Genomic DNA, 25353 nt, shown 5'->3' with positions numbered 1-25353 from the left:
ACACACACACACACACACACACACACACACACACACACACACACACAGGTTTTCTTGGTCCATCTCTTTCAAACAACCCTCTCAAAAGACTGTGAAACACGACACATACACTGCACTCTCAGACTTTCCCACAGCACAACAGCAGCTCATTCTCTGGCAAGAAATCGATGGAGGGAAAATATCAGATCTCTTGTGTGCGAGGGCATTGCACACAGCGGCCACTTTTTCAAGATTTCTTTTTTTTTTGTTTTGTTCAGACACTTCCAAAACAGTCTATCACATGTTTTCATTGAATGGCTTACTTTCAAGCCAATTTAGGAAAACTATCTCGTCTCGCTGTGGAAATGGTTCCACTCATTCAGAGACCGCCCCTCTTCCTCGCTTTCATCATCTTTTCATCCCTGCTCTGCATATCCGCTGTCATCTAATCCAGTGTTGCTCTGTCGCTGGTGAGCAGGGGCAATTATCGGGTGCCCGCGTTTAACGCTTGAACAAAATGTCAGATGGTTCAAAGCTCGCTGTCAGTCAGCTTTCTGTACGGATTCACCACCGGAGCTCCAGAGGCTTTTCACCGCTAACCGAGGGGCTCAGAGACACAGGCAGGGGGGGAAAAGTGGCCCACTTATTTATGGGTTGCCCTGAAACTCTTATCCCCTTCCTGTTCATGGTCCTAAAATAGGCAGAGTATATCAATGCAGATGCCGTATCGGAGAGGATGTCCTTTTCTGTCATTAATCAAAATGAATGCAGCAGAGGATGCAACACAAGTCCCTAAAATCACAGAGAACAACATCCTGACTCTACAGCATAATGTGTGATGATCAATTGAGTGCAAAATTGAAGTAGTGGTCATTCAAAAATAGAAACGAGACACTTGCCTAATCTGTGTTGCTACAGTAACCACTGAATGTGATAGAAAACATCTCCTGCAAGACCAATGAAGCGACTGTGATGAAACGACTGACTAATTGGGCAATTAAGATCATTACGCCATGTTTCAAATTGGTGTTGTTGGACACTTTGGTTCATTTCATACTTAAAAAGAAACACTTTAAATGAAGAAGCATGTTCTTCTATCAAAACATAGTACACAAACAACGAATCTTCTATTTGAAACGGCTAAAAGTGTAATATTTATCTCCCAATGAGGAATAATGTACTTCAACACAACATGAACAGGCATGAGAGGTGAGTCACAGTTATGCAAATATGTAGTACCACCATTTTATGCCAAGAAAAGACACAAAATAAGAGTTAATATTATCGTATGTTATCATGTTGACAGCAGTTTACATTCCTGCTGCTTCTGCATGACAGGAGAGCAGAGTGTGTGCAACTCCATTCACAAAAGTCATTTTTTTTACTGTGATATTTGCAGCAGGAGAGATGAGGTAACCATAGTAACAGGGTACTTACGAGGGGGCCGGGGGGACCCTGAGGCCCTTCTCCTCCCTTCAAGCCACCTGGACCCTGAAAGCAGAGGACAGGAGGGTTAGATCATTTACTCAATGCCATTCAGAGAGCCGTAATCACAGCTGTCCAATGGGCCAATAAATGTTACCGTGTGTGTGTGTGTGTGTGTGTATGTGTGTGTAGAGGGCTTAACTCCTGAAAGGCATACACACAGTAACTAGCCATTTGTGATCTATATACAAAGGGAAGAGATCTTTGTAGGCACAGTAATGTTCTTCCAATACTGCCTTAAACAAATGGGCAAGACGTTGTGTTGTTGTGAGGTTCTCGTTTGTTTTTGTTCTTGTGTGATTGAGTACGGACTGAAAAAGTGAATTTCTTCTATAATGGAAAATAAAGAATAAACTAATCTCTTTTTGTAAATTAGTAATAATTGAAGATTTTCTCCAAAATATATAATGACAGTCGATTAAGGTTTCGTTCCAGTGAAGTATTCCTTCTAGATTTATGAACTTGAAAGCAAAGTAGAGGATGTGCTCTCTGTGAACGTGCCCTCTCATTAACCGTGTTATAAGCTTCCAATTAACTGAGGCAGCAGCAGGTCATTAAAGGGTCACTTCTTAAAATACAAATACTTAATTTAAAAGGCACATAGCCTTACAGAAAAACTTGGTTTTTATTTAAAGTTTGTAATATAAGTCTACATTAGATTCCTGCAGTCACCCCAATACAATTGAGGTTAATGAAAGTTTGCTTACGGTGCTCTTAGTCAGGAAAAAATACACTTAAAATACCCAAGGGCACAGAATTGTTTAGCATTCATTTTAGAAATTAAGTGACAATGAATTCCTTGCTTATCTAATACCAAGATTTACATTTTTTTTTAACCTAGGCTGCAGTTCAATTTCTATTAGAGAAAACATAGCTTTCGCTTAGAATTTTAAAATGGCCATATCTGTTTCCATATTTAAACTTTTACTGCAAAATGTGTAATATAAAAAGCTTGAAAAGGGAAGGAATGACTGGTTTCTGAAGCCCACACTGGGACAAAGGTTGAAGTAGAATCCGTCTATCTCCGGACCTCTGTCATCTCCTCGGGATCCCGACCCTTGAATGGCATTGCTTATTCTGCTGAATAATAGCACGCAGGAGGCTGGGATTGCTTATGGAAAGCAGAGTTCACCAGAGGCGGTAAAGACTTTCATTATAATAACTAATTTACAGGCTCCGACAGAGCCAGGGGGTTCAGACGCTGCCAAGCAGGCTCTCCACCTCCCTGGGTTCCACATTTCAGGACGGTGCATTAGAAGGCTGGCAGGATCTTTCTTTGCCAGACACACGAAAAGTTATTTATTGGCTCGTATATTGCCACTGTGCCCTTTTCTCAAGAGTAAGAGAGGGGATGGTGTGGGTGTGTATGTGTGCATCAATCTATTTTTCTCTTTCAGATTGGTATAAACGTGTGTGTGTGTGTGTGTGTGTGTGTGTGTGTGTGTGTGTGTGTGTGTGTGTGTGTGTGTGTGTGTGTGTGTGTGTGTGCTTGCAGAGTGTGTCTGTTTGTACCTCTGCTCTCTGCGAAAACACAATTGGATTAACTTTTTACATTCTCCCTCATACAACAAGTGAGCGCATTTATGTATGTTTGTGTGGGAGAGAGTGGGAGGCTTTGTTTGGTCTGGTAGAGAGTGTGTGTGTGTGTGTGTGTGTGTGTGTGTGTGTGTGTGTGTGTGTGTGTGTGTGTGTGTGTGTGCTGCCCTTATGAAAAGAAAGCCATCCTTCTGTCATGGGACAAACATAACAGAGGTAATAAGTCTGAGCTGTGCTGCCGTGTGCTCTCTTATTAATGGTCAGCCTTGAAATGAGCCTCAGCCTCACGCTGATCCTCAGTCAGCCTCTAGCAGCTATTTGCTCTAACCTCGAACTTTTCTTCACCCACTCCCTCTCTACTTTTGAGAATTAATTTGGGGTTACTCAGCAGGCTACGGGGTTCATTTGATGTGCTCACCAAGTTGTGTGTTTGAATCCCAATCAAAGGGCTTTGACTCATTCTTCGATCGAAAACAAACCAGGAATGCCTTAGTGCAGCTCTAAAGTTGAAGTTGAATTCCTCTGAAATGTAGCTGATACAGACATTTGACTCGTTAAAATGCTGTGCCAAAGCAATATTTACCTTTTAGAGTTTAATGATGATAACAGGTGGCAATATTGGCTCAATCCTCTTCTTTATTTCTCTATGTGAGTCATTTCTTCACATTTTAGTCAGGTCCATGGCCAAGCCTAACATTTGGTTCAACAGCAGGTCGTTAGCCTGGTAATGGGGATCTGAAACTAGATTCAACTGAGTGTGTGCGATAACACACTTCACATGTGTATTGTTTGCATGAGTGTGTAAATGTGTAGTGTCTTTTTTTATTTACCATGGCTCCTGGAAGACCTCTGGCCCCCTGGAAGCCCCTGAGGCCGGAAGGTCCTGCCTTGCCACCACCACCCTGAGGACCTGGATCACCCTACGGAGGGAGAACATACCAAAAAAAGCATTAACTAAACTGACATCTGCAATACCGTCAGGAAATCATTAAGCAGAATCACTTTCGGTGAAAACAATTAGCAGAGCGGAATCTGCAGGAATGGCAGGGGGAAGTTAGAGGAAAACAATTAAATGGAATTGATCGGTATGATAGAAGCTGGAATGATATCCTATTATCTGGTGAACAAAACAGGAGATTAACAAGTTTAAAGAAATAGAAGAAATGTGCAGATTTTTTACAAACAACTATCAAAATAAATGTTGAACTCATTCACACTCATTTTTACCAATAGTTGTTACCACTTTTGTTACAGTGGGAGTAAACAGTATACATTTTGAAGAGTTTAAGAAGTTTAAGTTTAAGAAGCGCCTTAAAAGCAAGTTCCTATTCTCTATCTATCTAAATAAACACAAAAAACACTGTTATGACTAAAACATTGTATTTATTGTAAGTTCTCATAATGCAAGATCATTTCTGCAAATGCGGCTAAAATGTAGTTTTAGTTTGAACGTCTCCGTATTACCCTTTGTTTTCCCCATAACTATTATAGGAACAAAACTGTCAAATAAAATGCAATGGGTCGGTAGAAGGTAGGTATAAAAAGGAAATAATACATAACAGATACCCTGCAGGAAAGATCCACTGCAGATATAGGCCAGCTACTCTGTGTACAACTTTATTTTTAATTTTTTTGAGTTTCTAACTTGGTGCTGCAATGACATCTGAATTTCCCTCTGGGTATTAATACAAGTGTCTTATCCTCACATAATACATATAACTACTAATGACAGGTGCACTTTGCTTTTGTAGCATACTCCTTTACCTTTCCGCCCTCTTTTCCAGCAGATCCAGGCAGACCTTGCTCACCAGGTGGACCTGGAGAGCCTGGGTGTCCTCGCTCTCCGCTAGGTCCTGTCTCTCCAGTCGGGCCCTGTCAGCGACAACACAGATATGTTAGGGTCAATGTGCTAACACTACTTAAGATGTTCAGGATATCTCACACACACATACTTTAGCTTTCTTCAAAGTAATCAGAAGTTTTAATGAGATGGAATCATTTATTTTCAGCCCACGCTTCATTACTTTTCAAAGACAAGAGATCTCACTGAAGGCATCCACATGTATTTTCAATGCATTCAGATGACTTTCTTTGCATTGGGTATGGTTTTCACGATTCAGCTGTTGTTTAGAGCCAAATACTTTCATACATTTCAGCATCTCATAATTGTCCTACAACAAAAGAAAAAGTGTGGAGGAGGAATCTAACTGTAGCGCTGTACTGTGCTGTATATCTACCTGAGGTCCAACCACCCCTCCAGGTCCCGGAGGTCCCGTCTTTCCATTGAAGCCCTGAAGGAGAAAACAGATATGATGTGGACTGTACACATGAAGGGTTATGTATGTACTCCTTACTTTGTTTTGTCAGGATCTGAGCCACACAGAAAGTCAGTATGAGTCACGTAGCACTGCCTCGTACTGACAGCAAACGTTTGTGTACATCTTTTGTTTGTCAAATAAATGTTCCCTGTTGCTAGGCATAACAGTTATATCACCTTTGCAGAGCTATCTACATTTGTGTGATTACCCTGAATCTTTACCACTAATTTGTTTTTATTATCAACTTTTTAAAGCACCAAATATGATCAGAAAACATGATTAGATCAAGATCTTCCAGTGGTGCAAGAAGTACATTCTTATTTCCTTTAACTGAAAGTGAACATGCAGATATACTCCTAACAATTCCTGCTAGTATCACAAACTACAACTATCATCAATACACAGCAGAACGGCCTCTTCCAGATTATTATATACAGTGAAATATTGTTTGGGAGTAAATGTTTGTAGTAAACACATTCTTATTAAAGCCTTAAGGACACTTAACATGTAGTTCATAATTTATCTTATTCCCAAACATTCCAATTTGACCCTCATTGACACTGTCATGTATAACATTACATCACTAATTAGATCAAGTATATTGCGATTGGATATCATCAATCATCGTGGTGGTGTCATGATCAGTGATCAACAGTCAATCTTGGTTGATCTTCAACTGTTGTTACTATTTACTTCTTCATTTTCTTTGACTGGTGCTTTACGTTCACACTAAGAACACACTCTGTAGGTATCTCAGTTATCCTCCTCCTTCTGTGCCTAAGTGGGGGAGTTGATGATGATGATGATGCATTCATGGGACAAAGTGCCCACTCACCGTCTCTCCTCTCTGTCCGGGGTGACCGGGCAGCCCATCTTTCCCTGCCGGTCCCTGGGGGAGAACAGGTAGACGGTTCATAACTATCAAGACATCAGGTCATATGTGGGTATAAATATTTGAGGAGCTAATATAAAAAGTGTCAACATGGAGTTGCTAACTCAGTGACAGTTAGAGAGCGGCTGCTTACGTTTGGTCCTTTAGGTCCGGGGAAGCCGACGGGTCCCTGTGGTCCTTGAGGTCCCTTTAATGAAGACAAAGCGAATAAAGTGAGTTAAAAGAATAACGAAAAAGAAACGCAAGACAAGTTTGAATTGGAATTGGCCATTCCCATGATAACTGGGGGAAATGTTGTAATATAAAAACAGTTAAGCGGATTTAGTTTGATGTAAAGTGCAAATAATATATTCTCTTCATGTAAATTAAACATGAATGTTGGTAATCAGCAGTCCTGTCGAGTTCGGACTTTTTTAATTGACAATTCTCTGTAATTCACTTAAAGTTAAGATTCAAGTAACTCGAGGCACAACACTTTAACATTTAAACAGGCACTGATCAAAAGCAACATTTATACCTGGCCACTAAATCAATCAATATATATATGCCGTTAATAACTGTGTAATTTATACCTGGCTGCTAAACCCTTGTTACTGTTACAAGGTATCTATCTTGTATTTTGTAGATTGTGTAACTTGCTGCTGTTAAATACCGTCAAACTATGTGCAATATGTGCTTTATGTGCAATATATACTTTATATACATATGCCATCTTTAATAACTGTAATATATATTTTTTAGCATATTGTTTATTTAAGCAATAGCTCACGACAGGCCGTGGTATATGCTCATTATATCACAGCTAAGGGGCGTGGTTCGGCCCGACTGTATACTGTGTTTCTCAGGCGCGGAGGGATACTGACTTGTTGTGAAAAGTAACTTACAATTCTACCCGTGGTATACGCTCAGTATATCACGGCTAAGAACCAATCAGATAGCTTGATTTGACTTGTCCGTTTTATAATGTTTATTATATTATAACTTAGTACTTTTTTAACGCATTTCAGATATGCACCACTAAGCTGTCTGTGGCTCTTTCCTGCTGTAACGCTGCAAATTTCCCCTCTGTGGGACTAATAAAGGTATTCTGATTCTGATTAAATCTGTGGCTTACCCTCTCTCCTGGTGGACCCCCTGCTCCGTCATTGCCTGAAGTGCCCTGCGGAGAAAAAACAGGCACAGAGACGTCATCAAAATATAATGGGTCATTATAAGTCACTGACAGTTGTTTTATGTTTTGATATGTTATGTGTTGAACGCTCTTTGGGGAATGAAGGGGTTCATTGCGTCTTTTTCTTCTTAATAGCAGGTAAATTATTATTCTTTCATGTACTTACTCTATACAATCTTAAGCATGCAGAGACATTTATTATTGCAGCAATATTATGTATTATTTTTATATACAAGTGGACCTGGCTCTCACCTTTGCACCTGGCTTTCCGGTTGGTCCTCTAGCACCACGCCCACCACGTGGACCCTACATACATAGCATGCCGGTATAAACAATAAGTAATCACCAGGAAAATACATAACATGTTCAGAAGACATAACAAAATAATAAAAACAAAACAAAAGTAATCCAATAAAAGTCATTAATGCATTGCCTGCCCATCTCGACAATTCACCACCCAGTCCATATCCCCTTCAAATGCCAAGAAAATAAAGCCCATACACAACTACATTTCTCATTTGAACACAATCAATTATTCATAGGAAGGTCTCTGGCTGGCTTGGCAGACAGATTATTGCATACCGTTGGGCCGCGCTGCCCTCTCGGTCCTGCTTTGCCGGCGATTCCCTGAGAAAGAAAGACAAAAGCTTTGATTTAGGACAATATCATTCTCATCATCAGCAAATATAAATACAATTTCACCTCCTTTTAGAAGTAAAAGCTAAAGTTACTACAAATAGTAAACATCAGATAATGCTGGTGCTGAGGGGGTTTGAGTGAGGGATGAAAAAAGAACTATCTGATTATCTTTGGACAAAAATAAATAATGAAATTGCTGCGGTAAGTGGTTACCCACAGGCACTTGACAGCTTAAACTACCTGTCAGCTGTAGCACACGGGGGCCATGGGTGTCTGCCTCTCAATGTCTGTCAAAGACTTGGCTCTTTAATAATAACCCTTCCCACCATTCTGCAACGCTCCATCTCACCCCTCCATCTGTGACGCATCTCAACTGAAACCATCTGCACTTACACAGCTGGATACAGTAGTCTGTCTTTCCTTGAGTGCCAGATCCTAATTGAATAAAAGGTTGAAGTATGTGGACACCCCTGTTTTGTATGTTTAGTCAGGGGTAGTTATCTGCGTTTTGGGCTAGAGCCATTAATCCCAATAAAGGGAAATCTCTTTACTGTTTCGACGTAACCAAGTCAAGTACATTGAGAGATGGCTTTGAGAGTTTCAGAACATGACTCTCCTGCAAAGAGCCCTGAATTCAAAACTATCCAACACTTTTGGGATGAACCGGGACAAGAGGCTGTATCGCCCTCTATCAATAACTGACCTCACAAAGACTCTAAAGGCTGAATGGGAACAAATCAAATATATTTACTGGTATTGTTTTCATATCTTGAAGTTTTGTTAATTGATTGGATCGTTTTTCTTATCATTTTGTGCACTTTTCGTCATAAGTTTTCAAATGTATGTTAGTTTTCTAATTTGTGTTATGGCTTTTCTTTCAGCCTAAGTTAAGAGGACATCCTTTGTAGTGTAAAAGCTTCAGGCTTTTTAACCTTTACTGTTACGTTTCTTATTTTTTCTTTAACTGGATTTTTAAACAGTTGTATATGTGTACAAATCAAATTAAAATAACTGATGGATAAATCTCTTGAAGCAAGTTTGGGATTTGTGTCACGGAGCTATAAACATTTATAGTGATTTGAAGTTTTAGGTCCATTTCTATTTGATGTGTCCTGCACTGCTAGCCTCTCGTCTCTGTAGTCTCAGACACACTAACCATCCAGTTTCCGTATTCTACACTGTCTAATATTAATATGCTACCCAGGAAACCCCACAGAGACCAAGAGTACATGTGTCTAAAAGGTGAGAGAATTATTAATTTTGAGGCTCACCCTTCCTCCCTTCTCTCCATTCGCCCCTGGGAATCCAGGGAATCCGTTGGAGCCCTGCAAAGGAAAGAAGTGACGGAGAGGAGAAATACATTAGAGAAGTTCAGGGTATAAATGTAAGATGTCTACCTTAGTCTGTGTCAAGCAGCAACGGGAAAGACTCTGAAGAGAAAACTATTCATTGTTCTTTTCTGACCAAGTCTCATTAAAAAAGAAACTGTCAAGTCCTAAAACTAGTACTTTCATTTTCATGGTCAGCAGATTCCTATCATAGAACACACTTTAATGGGTTATGATTTCCCAAAGAAACAAATGATCTTCTTTTACTGCTTAAGATGAGCCCAAAGGGAAAGTCTCCTCCTCCTCTCTGTCTGTCACACGGACAGACAGAGGGGCTGGGGGATTGTTAGCACAGTTAGGAAGCAAAATAAGAAGATAGGAAAAGGCGTGGGAGCAAATAAAGTCAAAGGAAAGGAAAACAGCAGATCCCCCTTGATACCCATCAGCAATTTAGTTATTGGACTTTCACAGGCTGCGTCCTCTGATAGCAGCGATGGTGCCAGTCAAACAAATACCAGGAGGGCATTCACTGTGGGGTGATAAGAGGAGGAGCGGGCCCTTTATGCAGCATTAGGTAGCATAAATATGTATTCAACCAATTTAGGTTAAACATTTATTTCACTCAGCTTCACTGCAAGGTCATGAGTGTTTATACGTTTAAAAAACACTTTGATGCAATGCACATCTAAAGTGCTCATTACTGTACACATGCATATGAATATAAGGGGCGTAATACTGTTCAGTATAAGCATGGCAGCGTGGGCAGAATTGCAAGAGGTAAACAGCCCAACATTTGGGAGATAGCGAGACGGGACATCTATACTGCTTAATTTGTTTTTCACAGAGGTGGGGTCATGTAAATACCACCAAACTATGTGCGATATATACATTATTATATACATATGCCATTAATAACTGTGTAATATATACCTGGCTGCTAAATCCTAAGAACTGGACAAGCCTGACTTGCGCCAGAGAGATAAGACAGGCAGGAAACTATTGCAAATGGCGCCCAGAATTAACGGTGTGGGAAAGCTGTCAACAGAGAGTGATGGGGCGCAGCGGCAAAACACACAGCCAGCGGAGGGATTCATGCCCCGGCTGATGGAGGGGGATAAAGGCTGCGGATGGGCCAGGACTTTGACCCTGAACATACCCTTGAGGACGATGTGACATTTAATAAAGTTCTACACTATGAATCCATTAAAGAAAAGCTCCTAAAAGTGTCCAGAAAGTTTTGAATCACACATAATGTGAAGTATCTTTTTAATGTTAGGGGATTTGGTTTGGAAAAGAATCCTCATTATAAGTTTCGAACGACAGCTTTTTCAGAGTTTGGAACGGGCGTCACAAGTGTCTTTTTCTTACAGTAAAATAAACATATTAAAAGCGGGCTGAAAAGAGGAAATGATTGCAGATAATCAGATTGATAAAGTAGCATTGCAAAGTAGATCATCAATGTGGCAAATTTAAATTCTGGTAAAACGAATGGAATTACTTTTTTCATGCTTTTTCTACGTGTGTGTATCACAATCATCCCTTCCTGAGATTATCACTGTGTTTTCTGTGATGTTTGATGAACTCCAAATTGATTTATCTTGCCTATTTATTATATAAACATCAATCAGCACATAATTGCTTAAATCTTATGAATACATTCAGTAAAACTTCCAACAATGTGACAAAGACTTCTTTGAAGAAAGTTTTTATGATGATGATAGAGCCCTTGGTTTATAAAAGATTCATCATTATAAGTTTTTGGAGACAGTTTTAGTTTAGAGTGGGTGTCACAAGTCTATTTTTCTTTCAGAAAATTCTTCAGGCACAGGCTATAGAGAAAAAAGTGTTTATACAATAGGCGCGTTCACACCAAGTACTTTTTTAGTTGCGTTCACACCAAAAAGTCCCAGGAACTAAATTAGTTCTAGACTAGAAAACCTTTTTTACCCCCTTTTCAGTCCCTGCTAGAGAGCAGGGACTTTCATGTGTGAAAAAGGTTCCTGTGTCTGATTGGCTGGGCGGAATGCAAACCACGCCCCGTCAAACTCCCAAAAACTTTTGTGAAGCCGCCATTTTATTATCCTCGCATTGCATTATTAGCATTAGCATTAGCCCAGCGCAGAAACGCAGAGAGACTAACTTATGACAACACAAAATAAAACATGGGAGCGGTGGAGATGAGGAGGTGTCGGCGTTCTGGCCGTTTACTCGGAAGGCTTCAGTAGAATACTCCCAGCAGCTTCTACTGAAGCCAGTCCCCAACTCCGGGGACTTCCGGCCGGCAGTATACACCGTGAAGTTGTTTGCGGCCTGCCAGTAAACCCAAAGCAGAAGAAGAAGAAGTGACGTCAGCGGCTTCATTTACCTAATCCTCCCCCAGGAACTAATTTCCGGTGTGAACGCGATCTGTACTTAGTTTATGAGAACTAAAGAGTTCTCAGGAACCTTTGTGGGAAAAGTACTTGGTGTGAACGCGCCTAATGACAGGAGGGCTTGTTGTCTCAAAAACAGTCAAAAAGAAGATCCTATCCCGCGCTCCACTGGGAACACTTGTGGGTAGCCTTTGTTTAAAAGTATTGATGGATACAAACAAAGAAATACCCTTTGTGTTTTTACCATTAAGTGACAAATATCCACTAATTAAAATAAGTCATTGCAAATTACCAGAGATTAATGAACTTCTATTTATTTTCCTCTTTGTCTCTCTCCCTTGGTGTAATTTGTCTAACTGTGTTATTTGTGTGCCAGCTCAGATCCCGCTGACATTTACAGACGCGACCAGAGATCTGGCTGTGTGGATGTTGTGGGCAGAGGTGTATCTGACCCGTCATATCAATGCCAAGCTGTCAGAGCTGACAGCAGTAGCAGCAGAGGAAGCAGCTGCAGCAGCACATCTCCATAGTGGATCCGTGGCACAGTGGTCAGCGCTACAGTGCACGAGAATGCCTGGGAGAGTTTAAGGAGGGAGGACAGCTGATGACTCCAGCAGGTGACCATGCCACTTAGGTTTCCTGAATTAGAGTTGCAGTGAGAGCAAAGTAGTTGTCTCCTTGGGTTTGTTTTTGTGTGAGTAAGGGTTAGTCTGAAGATTGCAGAAAGGCAAAGGAGAGCAAGTTTGGATAGGAGGAGTGGATCATGGTCTGACAGACAGTATACACATGCACATCTACTGTATATAGAGATATGCATTATGTACACATATGGGCATAATACTTTCACACTGAAAAGCCAGTGACGTAAGGGAGAAACAGGAACAGAGTGGTGCAGGAATCAATCAGAAAACCTGGGAATGAGTAAGCATTTTACAACTTTGGACTCCCACGTCTTGAAGATACTTTTTGACGTTCTTTTGTTTAGATGACTGAAATATTAGATATGTAGATTCAAGTATTGTTGTACGACGTAAATTACATCAGTATTGGCCGAACAAAACGTGTAAGTAACATAAACGCTTGCTTGCCACAGAGAAAAATCTCTTGTTTTTGTCAAAGTGACCCTTTAGTGATATAAACTTCCGGCTGTGCCTAGAAAAGGACGTCCTTACTGCACCACTCTTTTGTCCTTCAACTGTTCACACTACTAGGGTGGGAAATGTCTTCTTTGTTGATCTTCTTGATGACGACACAGAACACAAACAGATCCCTGACCTCTGAAGAGGAGGCATGCACAGTAAGAATTCCTGTGCATGGATCATTTTTATATATAAAGCCATGTTAGGGAAACTTCCATCCTACATCTGCTCCCTGATCTCACGGCGAATTGTAAGCGGCTACTGCCTGAGATCGCATGCTGTGGTTTTATTAAACGTGCCAACTGCTAGGACTGTCTTAGGGAAGATGGCATTTAGATGTGCAGCGCCACTGTCAATTGAAATGGAAACTGAGCAATCTGGTGCCACTAAATGTTTCTAAAGCTCGGTTGCTACTCAATCGGAAGCTGTTGGTATCTGTTCATGTGGATAGTTATGTAAATTGTAATCCCTGTAATGATGCTGTATGATGTCCTTTTGTTGTTCTGTTTATGTTTCATGTGGAACTTGAGCAGGTCTCCCTTGAAAAATAGATCAATGATATCAATGGGATACACCTGGATAAATAAAGGTTTGAAATGAAAGAAGATTATAACTCTCGTCACACACCTTGGGGCCTTGTCGACCAGGGTATCCAGGTAATCCAGGGACTCCAAGTTTTCCCTAAAAAGGAACACAAAACAAAGATGATGAATATTCATTGTGTCACCAGAGATGTCGTTTGGGAGACTGCAGTAAAGTTCACAGAAGCATTACGAAAAGCAATAAACTTCAAACCATAAAGTTTTATTTCTTTTGTGGGAACATTTTAATACCACGTTTATGGACATGACATCATCCATGGAGAGGCTATCCTGCTTCACGCCCAAAAGTGGATTTACTTGGTCATTATGAGGTACGTGGAATATGATGTACGGTAACTATGTTTGCTTTTAAGCTAAGGTCAAGTATTTATAGTTTTTATTATGAATCCAATACTTCTGCCTGTTTGTTCATAATTAACTGCAATGTTGCACTAATTTAAATCAAACTAGGATGAGGATGTCAGCAAAGCGTTAAATCAATTATTGATATATATAAAGTAGCATTGCAAAGTAGATCATCTGTGAGGTAAATGGTGATTTTAATTTGAGTAAATTGAAAACTTGCTAATGAAGTTTCCTTTTTGTATTCATTTCTAATTATTTGAGAATGTTCTATCTAATTAAATCACAATTAATCCGTTCTGAGATTGTAACTGAGTTTTTCTATTAAGTCATTTAAACCACAACATTGATTTGACAAGCGTATTTACTGTATAAGAAAACAGTCTATTGGTTTTACAGTATTTATTATTTTTCTTTAAATTGATATATTGTTTTTGAATCTGCGAAAAAACTTGGTGTAACATTTGATACTTCTTTGTCAGAGTATAAATCCTGCAGCAAGTTACAGAAAGATCAAAGCTCCATGGAGAAATAGTGAGCATAACCCAACTAAATGGGACTGTTGTAGGACTGAAGGGAGGTGGAGAAAATCGAAACTTCAGTGTGATCAAAACAGCTACAAAACTAAAGCAAAAAACACAGTTCAGACTTCTCTCTCTCCAGTTCATTAAAGGCATCTGTTATTAGACCTATACCACAGTGGGAAAAGAAACATCTAAACAATGGTTTGTTTTTTGATCCCACAAAAGCACTGACACAGACTTTTATTCCTACTATTCACACATGATATTCACATATGAATGTGTTAACCTTATCATCTTGCAAAGCATTTTGATTGCATCTTGGTGTAATTAATTTATGCGAACAAACTGGAACTTCAATATCTCAATAATACATATTTATCAAACAGTTTTACGATTCAGTCTTTGCAGTAGCAGATTATTTACCTTCTCTCCGCCTGTTCCCAAAGGGCCGGACTCTCCGTTTGGTCCTGATGTTCCCTTGGGGCCCTCGGGGCCATCCTCTCCTCTGACTCCTAATACACCATTCTCACCCTTGATGCATAGAAAACAAATGTTAACAGTACATTATATTAGCTACCCTATCACATGCACTTAGGAACCTGCAAACATCAGTATTCTGTCTTGATATGAGGACTCACCTTGTCACCCTTGAGACCCATGTCGCCTTTGAAGCCGGGGAACCCATCTTCTCCCTGAAGATCAGAGAGATAAAAAGCTGTTTCATCACGAGCTGAGAGTATTATCAATAAAGCAAAACACTGATACAGTCCATGAGGTAGAAGTGCACAATAGCAAACACGACTGAAGATAACTGATAGACCACTTAAAAAGTCATGGTGAAACTTATTTATGGCAGTTTATTAGCACTATATGCAAAAGTAGAAGGGTGCCTTCAGATAGTTTAACACTGACACCTAGTGGCCACTTTAATGAAGCATTCCCAGAAGCCGTTTTTTAAGTCTCTCTTTCTGTCTGTGGTTCTACTGACATCTGGTGGCTAAACATCAGAATGCAGTTGTAAACGTATCCAATGCACTGCTGTCATTGTTTTATGATGGCTGAGATCACTACGTTACATATACTAATGCCAATATTCTGACATATTTTCATACATTATACGACCAAGAAAATAAATCTTGACAGAATAAAATATGATGAGTATATAACCTCATGTAGGACTTGGGACTAGTAACATACTTCCCAGTTGTTTTCTATGTGTGACTAAAGTATCAAAGCAGAGGTTTTAACAACATGTTAACTGCTTTTTGGTAATCTCTGAAGAGTTTCAATTTCCTGATAATTGACTGAAATGAATCTATTCATTGGCACAGCGGTAGAAACTAAATTCTACAACAGCAATTCAAGAAAACAATGGCGACAGGTCATATCCAGAGAAAATGCCCTACAAACAGCCTCATTCTAGTTTAAATGTACACACTATTTCAGCTTAGTGGCATGAAGACTTCACTGCCAGCATGATGGGCCCTTAGGAGCTTTTTCCACTAACTAGAATGCAGGGAAACCTCATTTTACAGCGAATTGTAGCTGTTATGGGTCCATTGTCCTGGAAAGACATCTGTCAATCATTGTGAGGGAGGAAGCTGGAGAGATGTTTACCTTTTCTCCTTTGCCCCCTTTAAGGCCTCTAATTCCCTCAGCACCCTGGGGAGAGAGAACAAGAGTCAGGATGAGAATTCAGGGGAAAAGGAAACGTATAATGGAAAGGTGGTAGTGTATGACTAAGATAGTGCTTACTTTCACACCGCGAGAACCAGGGTAGCCGATGGATCCCATAGGACCACTGAAACCCTAAAGGATTGCAAAGAGTGTGATGTGATTGGTGAAGAGCATTGCAAACGCATGTTACTGTATTTTTGCTGAATTAGAGAATTTAGAGATACTTTATCCTTCAATTACAATTGATTTGATGTAACAATAACCCTCAAGAAGCAATTGGGCAAAGTAATGCACATTAAAACCAGAAAATGTAAAACCAAGTTAATTGGACAGAAACACCTACTGTTGTATCCACGAGTCTAAACCTACATGTTTGTAAAAACCAAATAAACACTTAAATCTAGCCATCATTATTTTATATAACACAAAAGTATCAATGTATTTCATATTTTAATTTTCTTTAATCCTACTCTATATAAAGCATTTTACGACATGTTATAACCAGGCAATCCCAGAAAGTCCCCAGATTAGCGGTTCACTGGAAATAATGAACACAATAGGCCAATTTAGTTTATTCTATTTCTGAGGCAATTGACCAGATATCATCTAAAGTGTGTGGTTATATTAAACCTCGCCCTAATGGCACACTTGCAGGCTAAACAAATGCTACATTTAATTATTTCCAAAGTCAGCCTCACCCAATCTTTTCCCCTTGTGCTTTAATGAATCCTTAAAACAACATACGTTATATACTTCTTAATACAAATCTAAATGAACATCTTAACATTATACTTACAGCTGCTCCTTTCTCGCCTGCAGGACCTTCTTTACCGGGGTGACCCTGTAAAATGATTACGTTTAGCAGCATATCATCATTGTGTCAAGTGGTTTTGAATGACTTCAAAAGTCAGGCGTGTTACTTACAGGAGGGCCATCAGCACCAGAAAGGCCACCCAAACCTAGTTTCCCTTGAGGTCCCTATAAATAAAAAGCAATAAATAAGACGTTTAACAGATAGAAGATGGATGAGTGTATACCTTAACAGTTTTATGAAGACTGCCAAAGGTTTAGATGCTTGAAATCTTATTAAATAACCGCAAAACCACAAATAAATTACTTTCAGTTAGGCAGAATAAGTGCTTATGCAGAAGAGCTATTGGTAATATGTATATAGTGTGTGCGTGTGTCTATCCTTGTGTGTGTGTCCTGCTTGAGAGAAGCCAGTAAGTTAAGTGTATCTGTAGAATCACTTATGACTGAAACAATCACTTATCGGTGCAGCAGAGTTGAGGTGGGAGGACATGAGGGGGCGACTGGGTTCACTTTATACTCACTTTTTCACCAGGAGGCCCAATCGGACCTTGAGGACCACCAAGACCCTGAAAAACAATCGATAACAGTCTGTTATCAGAACATTCAGCCACATTTTTGTCTTTTTACATAATCTGGCTTACGTCAGACTGATACAGATTGAAGTGGAAAAAGAACACCTGTTTCGTCAATTTGGGAAAGTCAATGTGCTGTATTTGTAATTTTCTTATTTTGTAATCTATGTATCTACTTCCTTCTTTAATTCAAACCATTTGTTTTTGTCAGGTTCTTCATGCTGCTTATTCAGATGTGCAGCTGTGGAAAGGGAGGTTCGCTTTTCCACAGTCACTTTAAAGTCACACACTGTTCTTGAAAATTCACACCATGAAGAATAAAAAAAAGTCAAAATGAGCAAACTGTGTTATTTTTCTACGGGCTAATGCTTTCTCTGAAAGGCATCAAGCTGTCGCCGGCCAGCTTTAAGTAAAACAAAGTTATTTATTCAACCCGTATACCATCAGAATAGGTCCCTACTAATAATTTCCAGAGGAATAACACCATCCTGTCCAGGCTATGTGCGTCAGCAGGACTGAAAGTCTTACCTGGCAATGATTGTTAAGCCCTGGCTACATTATTGGGAGGACTGTTTTGTATTAAAGATGACTCCAAAGTGGAATACTGTGCCCCCAATTGGAAGGTAATAGGGTTACGTGTTGTCAAATGAATACAATATGTCTAATCTCAACTGGACAGAGAAGAGGTTGACCGCAGAGAAACAATATTAGTGAACACTTGTAAAGTATTTTCTTTATTTTGGAGTCAGTTTTGTGAAATTCCCGATGTAGTGGCAACAACTTAAGGAATGAAGGATGGAGGGTTCATAATACTCCCTCGTTGCACAATGGATATGGCAACAAGTGTGTAGCATCAAAAGGACAGACTGGGGCAGAGAGACAAGATGAAAAGAAAGAGAGGAACTGAGACATTGAGCAGATGGGGAAAAAAGAGGAAAGAGAATGATCAGACAGAGTTTAAATAAATAGAGAAAATACACTTACATGTGGACCAGGATTACCCTGCTGCCCAGGAGGCCCCGGCTCTCCTTGTGGACCCTGTGAAAAACAAAGAAAGATAAGAGGATGCATTTAATACTTCCAAGAACTTCCATTTGATCAATTCGATTGTATGATTTTATTAGTACAATTATTAAAACAGAAAGAATATTGTCAACAAACTCAGATAATCTTGTTAAATACAGTCAAACACTTAATTAACGTTTCTACATGTATAAGGGCAATAAAAGGGAGACCTTAAACAGTCGTTGTGTGTCTTTTGTTGCTTTTCAAAACGGTGATACCATGTTTAAGAAGACTTTGGATAGCTTAGATGGATTGGTTGAATTGGCTTTATCCAATCTGTGTCAAGAATTTCAAACAAAAGGAACAACTGGTGGGCAGATACATGATGCACTCGCCCCTGGGGAAAGCTGTCGGTTTCCTTACCTTAACCAAAGTCGTTTTTAGTTCAAAGCCAGCATTAAGATCTGCTGCCTGCTCAGAATCTATGTTTGGCTCTGAAATACAGCTTAGATACATGCTGTGGGCCTACAGAGCCAGCTGGGTATGAATTCATGTTTTACGATAGAAACTGGACTGGTGGGTTGTTTGGTATCTGTTGAGAATTAGTGTCTCACAAACCAAACACACACAACAACAGACCTTTGTGCAGCAGTGTTCTCCAGCTGTTACAACACACACCAAATACAAAAGCTTGACTCAGAGGTGTTTAGGTTCCCTCACTGAGATTGTTGGCAGGGCCTTGGATGCCAAATGCAAAGTCAGCAATAGTCTGATAGTGAGTTAAAACATTTTGGTTCTTGTATTTAAAACATTCATATGTGAGCATTTATAAACCCATTTGGAAAGCTTTACTACTGTGGATACTTTTGAGTGTAGTGCTTTGATGTTTTTATTAGAAATTGTAGAAATCAATACTAGCTCTAATGAGAAGCACAAGTTATTCCCATTGTTTTGTGTCTCTGAAACAGCTGCTTAATTCCTCAGCGCAATGACTCAATGACCACAGACAACGTAGGGGCTTGTGCAGCTGTCTTGACCAATGATATGTTACCCTCATTCATACGTCCCACTGAGACCCTCCAGGAAGCTGAACGCATGACGGAACCACGCACAGACACTTCCTGTTTCACCCCTTACTAAAGCTTGAGGTATCTCCATCATAGTGTTAGTCAGCAGGCTTAAGGAAAAGGTCGGACAACTCTGATGAGACACCTCCGTCTCCATCTACCATCTCTAATCAGCAAATGACCTATGGTCTCCTACACAGGAGTGAAAGGTCACAGACCTGCAATCGGCCTCCAGCAGGCCAAATTACACACGGATTGCTCAGGTGGTCCTGACAAATATGTGCAGGAAGACTTCCTTTCTAACAATCAGAGCTCATCCTCTCCCTGATAAATATACAAAAATGCCAAAATGTTTCTCACCATGTTTCCTTTGGGACCAGATTGACCATCAGGACCAGAAAGACCCTAAAGAGATTATAAATATAACATTAGAACTCACCATCATTGAGATAGAAAACAAATGATGAGTAGTTTAAGAATTAGGTGATAAAGAGGTGTTACTTACACGCTGTCCACCAGTACCCGCAGACCCTCTGGGGCCGAGCAAACCTCGAGGACCCTGTATATAAAAAGACAAACACAGATTTAATAAATATAATTAAAATAAGACTTTGACATATATGCAATCATGTTACTTTTCTATGACTATGATTTGTATTTAAAAATAGGCTGAAAATAAAACACTGGTTTAAATGTGTGAAACACTGACCCCTTGTGGTCATACATAGCAACTACAGGTGTATTTAATGAGCTGTTTCTTATCCAAACATCTTAAGTGTGTGTGTGTGTGTGGTGTGTGTGTGTGTGTGTGTGTGTGTGTGTGTGTGTGTGTGTGTGTGTGTGTGTGTGTGTGTGTGTGTGATGAAATGCCGTGCAACTGTTTCTTAAAGTGTACCATGTTGTTTGGGGTATGACAGGAAGCAGCCATTTGTCATGCAGCTCTATGGTCCATTTGAACTGAACCAGGCAGCATATGGCAGTCACTGGCAATGACTGATAAACACATTTCCCGGTTCTATTTTCTGATCTATTATTTAAAGTATTTCTGTCCACTGAGATCAAAATTCCAAACCAAATGGTCCTTGCAGACAGGAATGTTGTTACAGTTGCAAGAGGAGAGGATGGTGAGGCTGTGTGTTTAAATAATTGCCAAAAATGAATGTAGAGGAAGGAATTAAGGGATGAGGCCTGTAGTAGCAAAGTAGGGGGAGTAACATAGTGGTCAAATGGTCATCATATTCTTATTTTTCTGGATTTAACAAGGTACAGTTTAGCAACTCTGTGATCAGATAATAGTAAAATCACTTACACTCTCTCCAGCCACACCTCTCTGTCCAACCTGGCCATCTTCACCCTTTGGATAGAAAGAGAAACAGTGTGTTATCAAGGAATTAGTTTACATTTTGAGTGTCGGCTATATGGTGACTGATGTACTACTTACTCTCTGGCCATCGTCTCCTGGAGAGCCTGGAGGACCTGAAGAGCCGAGCTCTCCCTGTAAAGAAAAGATCACAGAAGACGGATGTAACAAGGGAGTCCATAAGCTTGAACTCTTCAGCTGAGCAAGAAAAAAAAGCTTTTATTTTAAAACATGTGATATGGGGGTCAAAAGATGGAGAAGCAATGTTTAAAAGTAAAAGAGAGGGCAACAAAAATGGCAACAAACGCACCTTTAATCTACACTTCACCACAATTGGCATGGACCTATATGGTTTCAAGTATTCATAGTGCCCTATAGGGCTCGCCTATCTTTTAGTAGCCCTGTAATTACTTAGTATAGAATAAGGCATGAAAGCCTGTCTAGAAATACCCATCTGTGATCTCTATCCTCTCTCGGAAAGTCCAAATTCCCAACACATCAAACTCAGCCCTCCTCATGCGCCTCCAGGCTGGTTAAATGCAGCCCAAGTGGATCTGGAGTCGGCCCCACCTTCATAAGTGGGTCAGACGCACGCCATAATGAGTCATTCGGGTTCAGAATTCATATCTGTCGCCACTGGAGTGTACATGAGATGGATGGGAGGAGGCCCTGATTCTGATGTTAAGCACAGGCTACAGATCGGAAATTACTGGGATCAATGCAGTTTTGTTTTAGATCCTACAGTCTCTTATTTGTTGCAGACAGTTAAAGTCTTTAACGGTGTTTGACCTCTGACTGTTCATTCGACGAACTCAAAATCTGTCTCCTCATACTTACTCTATGCCCCTTTTCTCCAGGAAGACCAGGGAGGCCGTCGAAACCTCTGTCGCCCTGAAACAGCAAAGTTATCAACCGTTAGCTCAATCTATCAGGACCTTTTCAGATGCATCCAACAGACACTCACTGGTTTATTGAAAAGCATGATGTGTGCTTTACCTTGCCGCCTCCCTCTCCTGGCATTCCTCGGGCACCATCGGCTCCGTTACGGCCCTGGAGGACACACAGATATGATGACATGTTATATGGGAATCATATTGAACAAATATTTAATTATCTTTGATGGTTTTGGAGAAAAGCTCCTTCTTCGAACTTGTTTATAGTTAGATAAACACGACTTTATGAATTTACACAATACGTACTGTAGAGGCGGTTATTGAATGCAGCTGACTTATTTCGAAATGCAGCCATGTTTGAAACTAGGCTCCTCTCTTTGGGCACTGATTCTCGCACACTTATTGGCATGGAATATTAGAAATGTGCACGTTTAAGCAAAACCTTCTGTGCTGGAGAATAAAATAAGCAATAAAGTGTAAAGACAGCCAGGTTAGAAAGAACCCTTACCCTCTTTCCTGCTTTCCCTGTAGGACCAGTTGAACCCTGAAGACCTCTGGGTCCCTATAGGGAAAACAATGACATATTTGTTATAAAACTTTAACATTGAACACTTTTGTTACAGATATGTAAATGAAAAAAAAAAAAAGTTGTTTGAATATTTCCCTTGTATCATAAAATAAAACTCAACTCACCTGTGGTCCGGAGTCACCTCCGTCACCTTTAAGTCCGTTAGAACCAGGACCTCCCTATTAAAAATGATAAACAAACACAGACAGAATTAATTAATTATTTCGGCTGAAAAAAACGGAATAATCTAGGTTTAACTAGCCGCTGATTTGCTTGTGTACTAAATCCTTTAGATCCCACCAAAGAAATGGCAAAAGTTTGTTTTTAAATCCAGTCATACAAGCAGGAAGAGGATGGCATCTGTAATAGTATGTATTTGTGTGTTTAAGGACATTTACAAATGATTGGTTGAATATTTCACAGGAAGAAGCCTTGATTGCCAAAATGTGTACTTTCATCAACGGTGCAACAAATGGGTGCAACAGGAAGTAAATCAAGATGTGATTACGTGTGGACAGTTTTTCCAAATGTACTCACCACAGGTCCGTTCCTTCCTGTCATGCCCGCTGGCCCCGAAGGTCCTTTCATGGCAAGCTGGGGATCACACAGAAACAGCCCATAAACATCAGGTCAGCTAACAGTGTTGACACTCTGCCAACTGACGACCTGTCTACGCCAATTTAATGATTTAGAAAAAACGATATTTGCGCCTCTATTAAAAGGAATTGGGAAAATATATGTTTTTGAATTAGTCGTGCAGCCTTGACTGCATAGTATAACTTTCTATTTGCAGTTAGTTTATTAGCATCCATTGAAGTGAATTACCGAGCGTCTGTCTTTAATCTGATGGAGATACTTTTTATATATTGAAACCACTAAAAATAAATTGGCTTGATTTCTCAAAATGAAGACCAAGTACAAATTATTTATTGGATAATTCTTAAACTACAAAATGAATCAGCTATGGATGTTAAAATGCTATGTAGTTCATGTACTACAGTAGGAGTTGAAATTGACACATCATTTACTCAACTAAACTGGGCTTGAAACCAAAAGGAGTAAAGAATAAAGAAAATAAAACACTAATAAAAAGACGATTTAGCCTCAGTATATTATATGCAAGCTTTACTTTGTTCTTGCTCAGGGTTTACCACTCTGAGCTTTTTTCCTGCTCATGGGCGACCACAGTCCTGGCCTGCCAAAACACTTGTCTGGGATTTATTTCCAACCTGATTACTAAAGGAGCATTTGCTAAATCAAAGGAAAGCACTTCATGCCCCGATTACACTTAAGGCCAACTTCCATTTAGTTAGTTATTTGCATTGTGGCAGGTGTGAGGTGAAGTTTGAAAGTGAAGTGAATTCAACATGTCAACAATGTGTTCCTTCAATTCCCTTTTAATATCACGTCTCCTGCAATGTTTTTTTTTTAATTTCTTCCTGCTTCGTGGTCAAACCACCGGCATACAAGACAAATATAGAAAGGTGCTTTCAAGGCATGACCAAATGATGTTTCACCATTTTGGCAGCCCTCCAGCTCTATAGAGTGCTGTGAATGTGTGAATATTCAGAGTTTGTGTAACATTTAATGATCTCCATGTGTTCTACTATAGATCACACCTTGCTTACAGCCGCATAATTCAGTCTGTTTTTCAAGAGTGCTATGGCTATCAGGACCCCTGGGGGAGCGTGAACATCTGGTGTGACTTTATATACTACCGAACCTGACACAGGTCCATATTTTAGAATGTAGAACATTTATAGGATGAGTGGGACTTTCATTTTTTACTACACTTTCTGGGCCATTTTGAATGTTTCTTTTATACACTTTTCTCTTTTTAATATACCACAGTATTTTCCTATTAATTAAAAGCTTTGTTTTTAAAACAAGGCACAGAGACTCATAGTAAAGTGTTCTTTAAACTGAGAAGGATGCACTCGGGGCGTACTTACCCTGGCCTGAGACAGGATAGCCTGAGCCTGAGCTTCCTGGGCTGAAACCACAGGTCCCTTGTGCGACTCACCACCCGCACGGAACTGTGAAGCACAAAACAAAACAAAAAACACAATTAAAAACAAATTGACTTCTCTCCCTTTACAGAGTGAGACTTGTTATGGTCTCCCCTGGTGAGTGTGTGTTCAAATCACTTTCCTTCTTTTTTTTAAATAAACCTGTAAAGCTGTCACCAAGCCACAAACACACATATATGCTGACATATGAGCACGGGCAGCTCACACACACACACACACACACACACACACACACACACACACACACACACACACACACACACACACACACACACACACACACACACACACACACACACACAGAGAAATATGTGTCACCAAGCTTTCCAAAGCCTCAGTCACTGGTTCCACTCCATCGCACTGGCTGACATTTACAAGGTAAGTGATTTGTAACCCAAAGAAAATAAGGTTGTGGTCCTTTGGCCTGCTGGTGATGCTATGAGGTAAACTCACTAAATGAAGTGAGTCCACGGGCTAGTGCCTCAGATGAAGGGTGTATAGGATGTGAGAGGGAATAAGACAGACAGCCTCGTGGGCATGTGAAGGTGGCAAGACTTACTGGAAGCATCAGAATGGTACCTGGAGGCCCCGGGAGGCCGTCTGAACCGGGCAGACCAGAACGCCCTGGAGGACCCTAAAGAACCAGAGGAGGGACAGAGAGTTGGTTTTTATTATAGGTACAAAGTCAGGTCTCCTGTGTTATTTGAATTCTGTTAGTCTCAAGTATTCTTATTAATCAGAAAGTAATGTGTTGCTCTGTTAACGAACCGGTAGGGGGGTGATTGTAGTTTTTATTTGGTTTGTAAAGCACCTCTTGTGTATGAAATGTGCTAAATAAATAAAGTTTGATTGATTGTGAAAGTGTAATGCAGTTGGAGCTGAGTTAAGTAACCAAACCAAAGTATTTAAAATTCCCATTAACTGAGAAAACACTATTCAAAGTATTGTTTCTAACAATCTCATTCTTAAAAATAAATAGCATTTATAAAAAAATATGTCAGGCCACCTTTATTAAAGTGACACTGTTGAAAGGAGGAGACA

The 25353-nt window shown here is 40.0% G+C and overlaps 1 protein-coding gene across 1 annotated transcript in view; it reads right to left on the bottom strand.

Annotated features, from left to right (window-relative positions):
• LOC104957226 (collagen alpha-1(XI) chain-like) overlaps positions 1 to 25353 on the bottom strand; it is an 83505-nt gene that overhangs the window by 25301 nt on the left and 32851 nt on the right. The window contains exons 12-41 of the mRNA XM_010784830.1: positions 24872 to 24946; positions 24235 to 24318; positions 22820 to 22876; positions 22408 to 22461; positions 22223 to 22276; positions 21818 to 21871; positions 21659 to 21712; positions 20903 to 20956; positions 20771 to 20815; positions 19967 to 20020; positions 19822 to 19866; positions 18374 to 18427; positions 17339 to 17383; positions 16929 to 16982; positions 16801 to 16845; positions 16083 to 16136; positions 15945 to 15989; positions 14966 to 15019; positions 14751 to 14858; positions 13487 to 13540; positions 9292 to 9345; positions 7964 to 8008; positions 7634 to 7687; positions 7325 to 7369; positions 6344 to 6397; positions 6154 to 6207; positions 5238 to 5291; positions 4765 to 4872; positions 3831 to 3920; positions 1417 to 1470 (exon numbers count right to left, since the gene is read on the bottom strand). Coding sequence (XP_010783132.1) covers positions 1417 to 1470; positions 3831 to 3920; positions 4765 to 4872; positions 5238 to 5291; positions 6154 to 6207; positions 6344 to 6397; positions 7325 to 7369; positions 7634 to 7687; positions 7964 to 8008; positions 9292 to 9345; positions 13487 to 13540; positions 14751 to 14858; positions 14966 to 15019; positions 15945 to 15989; positions 16083 to 16136; positions 16801 to 16845; positions 16929 to 16982; positions 17339 to 17383; positions 18374 to 18427; positions 19822 to 19866; positions 19967 to 20020; positions 20771 to 20815; positions 20903 to 20956; positions 21659 to 21712; positions 21818 to 21871; positions 22223 to 22276; positions 22408 to 22461; positions 22820 to 22876; positions 24235 to 24318; positions 24872 to 24946 — 1755 coding nt within the window. The remainder of the gene's footprint in view (positions 1 to 1416; positions 1471 to 3830; positions 3921 to 4764; positions 4873 to 5237; positions 5292 to 6153; positions 6208 to 6343; positions 6398 to 7324; positions 7370 to 7633; positions 7688 to 7963; positions 8009 to 9291; positions 9346 to 13486; positions 13541 to 14750; positions 14859 to 14965; positions 15020 to 15944; positions 15990 to 16082; positions 16137 to 16800; positions 16846 to 16928; positions 16983 to 17338; positions 17384 to 18373; positions 18428 to 19821; positions 19867 to 19966; positions 20021 to 20770; positions 20816 to 20902; positions 20957 to 21658; positions 21713 to 21817; positions 21872 to 22222; positions 22277 to 22407; positions 22462 to 22819; positions 22877 to 24234; positions 24319 to 24871; positions 24947 to 25353) is intronic.

This window comes from Notothenia coriiceps, unplaced genomic scaffold (assembly GCF_000735185.1).
Source record: "Notothenia coriiceps isolate Sejong01 unplaced genomic scaffold, NC01 NC01_scaffold00026603, whole genome shotgun sequence".
Classification (NCBI taxonomy): Eukaryota; Metazoa; Chordata; class Actinopteri; order Perciformes; family Nototheniidae; genus Notothenia; species Notothenia coriiceps.
Note: the sequence above shows the minus strand (reverse complement) of the source record. Positions and strands in the feature narration are given on the sequence as shown.